Raw genomic sequence first — 10,077 nt, 5'->3', positions numbered from 1 at the left:
ATGCACAGATGGAGACAGATGCACAGATGGAGACAGATGCACAGATGGAGACAGATGCACAGATGGAGACAGATGCACAGATGGAGACAGATGCACAGATGGAGACAGATGCACAGATGGAGACAGATGCCACAGATGGAGACAGATGCATCAGTGAGAGAACAGATTGCACGATGGAGACAGATGCACAGATGGAGACAGATGCACAGATGGAGACAGATTGCACAGATGGAGACAGATGCACAGATGGAGACAGATGCACAGATGGAGACAGATTGCACAGATGGAGACAGATGCACAGATGGAGACAGATGCACAGATGGAGACAGATGCACAGATGGAGACAGATGCACAGATGGAGACAGATGCACAGATGGAGACAGATGCACAGATGGAGACAGATGCACAGATGGAGACAGATGCACAGATGGAGACAGATGCACAGATGGAGACAGATGCACAGATGGAGACAGATGCACAGATGGAGACAGATGCACAGATGGAGACAGATGCACAGATGGAGACAGATGCACAGATGGAGACAGATGCACAGATGGAGACAGATGCACAGATGGAGACAGATGCACAGATGGAGACAGATGCACAGATGGAGACAGATGCACAGATGGAGACAGATGCACAGATGGAGACAGATGCACAGATGGAGACAGATGCACAGATGGAGACAGATGCACAGATGGAGACAGATGCACAGATGGAGACAGATGCACAGATGGAGACAGATGCACAGATGGAGACAGATGCACAGATGGAGACAGATGCACAGATGGAGACAGATGCACAGATGGAGACAGATGCACAGATGGAGACAGATGGAACAGATGCACAGATGGAGACAGATGCACAGATGGAGACAGATGCACAGATGGGAGACAGATGCACAGATGGAGACAGATGCACAGATGGAGACAGATGCACAGATGGAGACAGATGCACCAGATGGCAAGACAGATGCACAGATGGAGACAGATGCACAGATGGAGACAGATGCACAGATGGAGACAGATGCACAGATGGAGACAGATGCACAGATGGAGACAGATGCACAGATGGAGACAGATGCACAGATGGAGACAGATGCACAGATGGAGACAGATGCACAGATGGAGACAGATGCACAGATGGAGACAGATGCACAGATGGAGACAGATGCACAGATGGAGACAGATGCACAGATGGAGACAGATGCACAGATGGAGACAGATGCACAGATGGAGACAGATGCACAGATGGAGACAGATGCACAGATGGAGACAGATGCACAGATGGAGACAGATGCACAGATGGAGACAGATGCACAGATGGAGACAGATGCACAGATGGAGACAGATGCACAGATGGAGACAGATGCACAGATGGAGACAGATGCACAGATGGAGACAGATGCACAGATGGAGACAGATGCACAGATGGAGACAGATATAGAGATAGATACAGATATAGATAGATAGATAGATAGATCCACACATACATAGTCCCAAGGTGCTCACCATTTACTAGGGAAAATACCTGGGTGTCCGCAAACGTAGAATTGATGCATATGTAAAGAATAGCATCACTCACAGGGTTTTTTTGTATGCCAAAAAAGAGAGAATTTTTATTCAACTCAACGTTTCGATCCCCCACAGGGATCTTCATCAGGAAGATCTCTCTCTCTCTCTATCTCAATTACTCAATTACTCCCTCTTAAAAGCCGCAAGGCAATGGCGGCGGGGGATGATTTAGCCTTCAGATTGAAACCAAAGCTCAACAGACATTTACTTCATTTAATTCTACTATGCAGAGAGGCATAAGATCCTTTATGACCAGAGGTAACCAGTTAGGGACCGCCATATGGGGTTTACCTTGACGTGGTATGGTGGCTTTTCCACTTTATGATCATAACTTTGTAACAAAAAACCCCCGTCCTTAACACATGCACTTGCATTTATACTGAATTACTTAAGAGGCAGGGGCCCAGGGAAGTGCATTGTAAGTAGCACTTCCACTATACTTTAATATACGTTTATTTAGCCTTAAGAGTGCTTCCACAACCCTCAAATTCTGTATATAGTGTGTATGTGTATATATATATATATATATATATATATATATATTTTAAAATGTTTATCTGAAATCAATTTAATAACATGCAAGAATCATTTTTGTAGATAATTTCTTTTATCATTTATCTAGGAACTCCAATTAACAAGAGACCTGTACTTGGATACAGAAATTTAAATCTTTTTAAATTGTTCCGACTTGTCCATAAATTGGGAGGATTTAACAATGTAAGTATTTAAGAAATATTCCTTTTTTAAAGTTATTTGCAGTACTTTCAATTACCGCCATGACAACTACCCATATGTCCATAACAGCTTTGGGCTATGGTTTTTATATTTGTTTACTGAAAACATTACAGTGGCACATGGAACATTTTGACCATCTGTTTGTGAAAACCGAGGTTACCAGACAGAAGATTCTGCCTGATTCCTTTTGTAAGACTGGGATTGATCACCTTAGCTAAGCTTTCCAATGATGTCATTGAAAAAAGTCATTAATGATTTAAACATCATCTTTTTGTGAATTTTTCAAGAGTCTACACATATTTGTTTTTTGAAAAAAAACATTGCTGTAAATTGATTTCCTGGTAAAAAGAAGCAGCTGGATTTTTTTTGGTAAAATTGCTTTTTTTAAAAAAAATTTTGAGGAAAAACAACAATTAGTCATACAGTAGTTTTCAGTAGGACATATGGAATGACCTTTACAGTAATGCCAGCCATGGTGGCTTGTTACCCATGAGAAATGTGCAATAACCAAGCAACTATGCTGGAAATACCAGAATATTTGTATCTGTACTAATTTTTATTAATGCTAATAATAAGTTTTTTTCAGAAGATTTATCACCCGCACTTAGCTGAGATTTCTAGTTGGCAAATAATGTCTTTGTTTTATTATTACCATTATATTCATATAGGTGCTATACTTCACTGTTAGTAGAACAATGAAAGCAAACATTTGATTTGATGGCTTATTTCTACCCAGGTACAGATTTGGGAGAAATAGTTGGGACAAATATAGTTGTCATTATTGAGCTTTTACATAAAGTTTTATCAGAGCCAGAGATTTATACTGGATTATATGGGGCTGTCCTTAAAAAATATGCAAATCATGTTGTATTTTCTAAAATAACGCTATCATAATGCTTTGTCATATTAGATTGTAAGACACACTATTATATTCCAGTAATGAAAGGATAAAATATTAGCTGTTTCTATATTAAAGTACATATTTTTTTCCCTTGTAATGCAAGATCGACAGCGGAGCAATTTGGAAGCAAGTTTACCAAGATCTCGGAATTCCAATTCTTAATTCAGCAGCTGGATACAATGTCAAGTGCGCATACAGGAAGTATGTCTGTGATTCATATTTTATTACTACTGCCTAAAGTTGTTGCTAACTCTTTGAATATTTTTATGCCTTTTTGAAAGCAGTTTAAGAAACTTATTCTATTTCAAGGCTTCATAATGTTTTATAAAAAATGGCTCATTTATTTTTGGGGCTTCATATACCCTATGTCAGCCATATGTACCCTATTTTTAATGTGTATATATGTGTATAACGTGATTTAGAAAATAGCATTTAATTAGTAAGCATTACTTCTAGAGAATAATGTATAAAGTATATGCATGCCATGTTTTACTACCACCACACAGCACTGCATGTCTTTATATTTGCTATTAAATGCACAGTGCATTTGAAGTACTGTTTCCTACATTATAAAATATTATTCTTTTTAGGTATTTGTATGGCTTCGAAGAATACTGCACTTCAGCTAGCATTTCTTTTCACATGGAACTGCCTACAAAAGTTGCACAGAAAATATGTAAAGAGTGTGTTCATGAAAATAAAGTTTCTGTAAAGCAAGAATCCGAATCGCAGGGGGAAACTTTTAAAGAAGAATTTGATGCAAAACATGAAACCATTAATAAAGAAGTGAATCTAAATGAAGTTAAAGATTCCACAGTAAGTAGTTGCAAAATAACTGATTGGGGGGGGGGGAATTACATCCACAAAAAAAAAAAACCATGAAGACAGGGAATGCTGTATATGGTTGGGAGTCATGGAGAAGTGTTCTTCCCCAGTCTGACCTGCACCCAACCCTAAACTACAATGGTTGCCAAATTTTAACCCTGATCTGCCCAAACAGTTGTCAACCTGTGGGTCACTGTATACCTATGTCTCACTGCTCCTGATGCTTTGTGTGTATGAACAAAGGACTGAAATAAATATCCTAGATTAAGACTAAAGACACCTACAAAGGACTGAGAAGTTAGTTTCTTACAAGCAATTTTTGCTGATGTATTTGATGCTATTAGATAGTACTTGCTATTCTGAGCAGACAACTCTTGAAGTAGTCATGATCGTTGTCTATGCAACAGTTATTATGTGACCGTTCCTCTTTATTCAGATGGGCTCTTTGACTATGTTTCAAGGGTCAGCAGCAGAGAATATAATGCTCTAATTATTTATCATTTATCTATTGTATAATTATTGGAAAGTTGATTTATAAATACTTTTTCTTTGATTTTTTTTTTGGGGGGGGAAACTGGACATCCAATTTAATCACTTGTCTTATACTAATAGCACTATTCCCAAAATCCCTAAAACATTTCCATCTTTGCTTGAATGTGCAATTAGGTTAAAGAAATTATAGGAACTTCATTATGTAATGAAAGCAAAGTGAAAGAAGTTGAAGAACATATTGCAGTAAATCAAGAGACGATACTTGAGGAATTCACACCAAAAATTGAAGAGACGAAAATTACTGACAAACAGGAAAATGCAGAGTAAGTTTTTAAAGTACATTTAATGATCTAGTTTGCTTGTGAATGCTTAAAGGATGATTCAACCCTAACATTGAAAATCCCTACCCCCCTACCCTACATAGACCCTCCACCCTCCTGCCCCCGCCTAAGTGTTACCCTGGGCAAATGGCATTAACGTTTTACCTCCCCTTCGGTGCAGATTCAGGCATCGGAGTTCACACACGCCATCTTCTCTCTCCATCATCTCTTTGGAATGAGACCTTCATGGCGGCGCTTGCGCAGTTGGAGCAATTTTCTGTTTCGCAACAACTGTGCAAGCTCTGAAACTTGCCGAAGCACTGGTCTCATCCCGAAGATTACCAAATCGGCTGAAGATGGCGCCCGTGAACTCCAATGCCTGAATCTGCACAGAAGTAAAATGTTGGGGGCATTTGCCCGGGGTAACGCTTAGGCTGGGGGGAGGAGGGTGGGGGGTCTATGTAGGGTAGGGGTTTTTTAACTTTAGGGTTTAGTTCTCCTTTAAGGTTTAGGTTTAACAAATATACATACAATATATAATACATACACTGAAGAGGTAAACAATTGTACAATGTATGGCAAATTATTTGCTGGAAATGGAATGCGGTTGGCTATGCTCCTTAAGTGAGGGTGATGAAGAGCAACTTCAGGTGTAGGAATTTCTTCTCTGTTGGTTGGTATACGGTTGCATTCAACCAGAGTAGGCAAAGGTAGCTCTATCTTGTCATCTAAAGATGCTATCATAAAGCCATAAGCTCTTCTTCCAGCCACTTCAGAAATACCTGCACAGGTGCCAAGAGTATATGGTTGTACTATTCCATTTATGTTAAACAAATGAAAGAACTCAGTTCGTGCCAGTGACCTATTGCTTTGGTTATCAAGTATAGGCCAGCAGGACACCGGGAAAAAACCTGGTGGTACAATTGGGCCAGTGGAGTTGGTATGGGGGGGGGGGGGTCTGGGGGAGCCCTGGTGGGCCTAGTATTAGCTTTTGTTCTTTCATTTACACTGTGCACATTTAACATGAGAAACTCACCAGCCCTATATTTAACAGCCTCCCAGCATTCTCCTGCTTCTCTTTAGCAATGAATGGGGCATCTGTATTTTCCTTGAGCTCATAGTAGAATACAGTCTTTTTATGTGGTTTCGTTCATGGTTTAGCTTAGGAATCTTGTATCAAGCATTCATTTTTGAAGCAAATGTGTGTGTAATCTGCAGGTAGCACTTTTATAAAAAAAAAAAAAAATTGGAATACTACTGAGAATAAATGAGAACTCTAATAAAGAGTTTGGCTCACAAGTTAAAACACCTGTAAAGCATATTTAATGAATTGATTGTCATATTTATTTTTTTACTTTTATGTTGCAAAATGTACGTTGCTGTAATGGCTTATTTGAAATACCCTAAAATAACTTGCTCCTTTGCCTCATCCATTTTTCAGGTGGGGAAAGCTTCAGTAGTGTTCATTTTAATGATTTAATGACAATTAAATGAAAGTTAGAATGAAAAGGAGGGTTTGTCACAAGTGCCTATATACACCACTATTGACTTAAAACCTATAAAATAATAATAGCAAGAAAATTGTTGCCTCACAAAGCACATGGTTTATGACTGTGGGGATAGTGATCCCCATTTCAAAGCTGCAAAGATGCATAAGAGAGAGGCAAATATTTCAAAATCTATAATAAACATTTTTCTTTTTTAATTTGTTAAAAATAGCATGCTAGAAATTAACTGAAAAAAGTTAATAATAATAATCTTGTGCACATAAATACATGTATGCAATATTTCTATTTATTTTTAAGAGCTGAAATCAAGACGGAAGAAGAAATAGATGAGAACCAGAACATGGAGATTGAGAATGAAGACAGCGCAGAGGGAGAAGAGTTTGAAAGCTACCCATCGGGCATGAAAGTCCAAGTGCGGTACGGACGAGGGAAAAATCAAAAATTATATGAAGCTAGTGTTAAAGATTCTGATGTTGAAGGTGGAGAGGTCCTTTACTTGGTGCATTACTGCGGATGGAATGTGAGGTAACTCAGTTTCAGCTGGTGATTAAAAAATGCTGGTCTGAAATCCGTTTGCAAACGACCCCTTGTCAGTTGGATACTCTGGATGACAGGTTTTATTATTTATTTACATTAAATGTGTCCTGGTTTTGGTCTGAGAAAACTGGAGAGAAGATTTGGTTTGGTTAATGTTAAAGGATTTGCTGTTGTGTGCATCCTTTATTTGTTCAAGCTTGCATATTCTTTTTGTATTGTAGTAGATGTTTTTGGATTTGGTTTTGAGAAGGAACACTATAAACAAAGTATTATCTTGTGTGCCTGTATACTGTACATATTATTTGGTTATGTACAGAAATGTTAGGAAAATGTGAATTATTTTATTTGAAAAAATATATATAGCTGTGCTAATAACAGTATTTGAAGGGTGCATGAAAACTTTAGGATAAATTAGAGAACCTGACAACATTTATCTGCTCTTTTCAGGATTTTTAACCACTTTATCTTATTGGTAGACATGTTTCTAAGTTGGTGTAAACTGGAAGAAATGGTATCTGGTAGGCACAGAACACCTTCTTTTTCTCAATGCTACAGTTATACTAAAAATAAAGGGCATGTTACCTAGTCTTTCATGCAGGCTTAAAGTATTGAACAAAATAATATGCCAAGCATTAGCCCACACATAAAAATTAATACAGTTTTGGTTGTCAATGATGTTATGGTTATTGGAGGATGGTTTTGGTTCTTGCACTAATATAGATTGTGAAAAAGTGGATTGTGTGGAGAAACAAGACCTGGCCTAAAATTTAAAATTAAATGTTATTGGAAGTTTAAAACACAATAACATTTAAACAGGTTAGTATGTGCACTCTGTTTTAATTTTCATCATAGAGTGGTGTCCTGATATTTCTTTACAAACTGGTTTTATTTGAAAGTTGGGGAATCAAATACCCACTACATTGGGTAAACAATAGGTAACCCTTGGGTCACAATCTTCATAGAAAACCTATTGTGTATTGTCAAATTAGATGGCATTTGCTAAAACCAGTTATTTGGAATTTTACTATTTTCAATTGTTAAGTAGCAAGATTGGTTGGTTCGTTGTGTTGGCTGGCCTTGTTTGGTTATCATCATCATTTCATCATCATTTATTTATATAGCGCTGTCAAGATACGCAGTGCTTTATGAGAATTATGTCACAGACCTCACAGGAAACTAGTTGTATCCTGTCAATTTGGGTAGGATTTGTGACCATTATAAAGCATCAAGATTGGTCCATTTGTTATCTTGGCTGTTCTTGTTTGGAAATGAGTGATCTTGGCCTCACTTATACCATCCCTGATATCACACTTCTCCAAGAACCACAGATACAGTAAAAACATTATTGGAACCATGGACCACAGATACAGTAAAAACATTATTGGAACCACGGAATGTTAAGTACTACCCAGAGAGATCATTAAGGCTGGGAGCCTTGCTCTCCACAAAATTTTTGTCAAATAAATTGATCTCCCTCTGACAACAGTGCATTAAAGGGATATTGTCACAGGAAAACATGTTTTTTTCAAAATGCATCAGTTAATTGTACTGTTTCAGCAGACTTCTAAACTGAAATCAGTTTTTCAAGAGAGCAAATAGATTTTTTTATTTAATTTTGAAATATGACATGGGGCTAGACATGTCAGTTTTCCAGGTGCCCCCAGTCATGTGACTTGTGCTCTTTACTGCTGCACTGCAAGTTGGAGTGATATCACACCTCCCTTCTCCCCCAGCAGCACATCAGCAGAACAATGGGAAGGTAACCAGGTAACAGCTCATTGGTAGGTATAACAACAACACTCAATAGTAAAAATCCATGTCTCACTGCGACTCCTTTTTTTATATACATTGAATAGGAGAAACCTAATCCACATGACCAGGCAACCGTATACCAGGTCTACACACCAACATTACAACTAAAAAATATATACTTGTTGGTTCAGGAATTAAATTTTACATGGAAGAGTGAATTGTTCGCAATGTCAACAGTGTATTTTAGAAATAAAACCTACACCATAAAAATCATGATAGAATGCCTTTTAGATCCTCTCCCTTGAAAGATTGCCAACTGCTTCTCAAGGATTATCCATAGTTCTTTCATAAACTGTTTTTAGTACAAGTATGGGATCTTTTATCGAGAGATCTATTATCCAAAAGGCTCAGAAATACAGCATAGCATTTTGCATAACCGCTATTTAATCTATTATTTTGTCATTCCTGTACCAGTAAGATTTCCATAGTTATAGCAAATGAGGCGAGGTTAAGCCCATCAGCCAATCTATCTGAAGAATTAAAAGTGGAACTTCTATACTTACACAGAAACAAGAAATAAATGTAGAACATCTGACCTAATGCACCAAGGCTGGCCTAATCTGGCCTAATGCAGAAGTCTTACATTTTAATTTCTGATTACATTGGTCTAGAGTCCTTAGTCTCCTTTCTGTCAGTGTGTGCTAATCATTGGTCAGTATCATTGCCTCTGATTATCTAGGCCTGATATTTGTTAGATTCTTTGTAGATTCAGCCCCCCTGCCTAACAATTCTAAAATGCGCCTGACGCGCGTTTCAAAGCCTGTGATATGCAGGTGAAACGCGCGTCAGGCGCATTTTAGAATTGTTAGGCAGGGGGGCTGAATCTACAAAGAATCTTTGGGCTACCGCTTCACAGCAGAAACGGGTGGGAAGCTCTGTGGGTGAAGGGGTGGGTTCCCGACTGTGATTTTGTGGCTGGGATAGACTCTTAACCTCCATTTAAATCTAAAACTAATTGAATACGGCTACTTTGGTTGTTTATCTTTGGGCTACCGCTTCACAGCAGAAACGGGTGGGAAGCTCTGTGGGTGAAGGGGTGGGTTCTCGACGGTGATTTTGTGGCTGGGATAGAATCTTTACCTCCATTCAAATCTAAAACTAATTGAATACGGCTACTTTGGTTGCTTACTTTGGAAAAGGGGAGGGGGCGCTTGAGGGTGAAGGGGTGGTGCACCAGACCTGATTGCGCTTTGTGTTAATCCCTATCTCAGTCTATGGCTTATTAACTGAACTCTGCTGCCTACCAGCACTCGCATGCCAGGGTTGGCAGTTTATGTATTTAATTTACCTGATTTAATTCAGGGTTAATCGACATACAGCCATAATACACTGGCTTCTCTCTCTTTGGCTATGGGAGGGTGTGCTTGAGGGTG

The 10,077-nt window shown here is 38.5% G+C and overlaps 1 protein-coding gene across 3 annotated transcripts in view; it reads left to right on the top strand.

The window, feature by feature from the left end:
* Nucleotides 1-10,077, top strand: part of arid4b.L (AT-rich interaction domain 4B L homeolog) — a 94,730-nt gene that overhangs the window by 61,560 nt on the left and 23,093 nt on the right. For 2 of the 3 annotated variants that reach the window (XM_018263111.2, XM_018263110.2), the window contains exons 13-17: nucleotides 2,197-2,291; nucleotides 3,314-3,411; nucleotides 3,801-4,026; nucleotides 4,702-4,850; nucleotides 6,653-6,880. In XM_018263111.2, the coding sequence (XP_018118600.1) occupies nucleotides 2,197-2,291; nucleotides 3,314-3,411; nucleotides 3,801-4,026; nucleotides 4,702-4,850; nucleotides 6,653-6,880 (796 nt within the window). The remainder of the gene's footprint in view (nucleotides 1-2,196; nucleotides 2,292-3,313; nucleotides 3,412-3,800; nucleotides 4,027-4,701; nucleotides 4,851-6,652; nucleotides 6,881-10,077) is intronic. The other variant, XM_018263112.2, reaches the window with a different exon arrangement.

Source organism: Xenopus laevis, chromosome 5L (assembly GCF_017654675.1).
Source record: "Xenopus laevis strain J_2021 chromosome 5L, Xenopus_laevis_v10.1, whole genome shotgun sequence".
NCBI classification, from domain to species: Eukaryota; Metazoa; Chordata; class Amphibia; order Anura; family Pipidae; genus Xenopus; species Xenopus laevis.
This window is presented reverse-complemented; position numbering and strand designations above follow the sequence as displayed.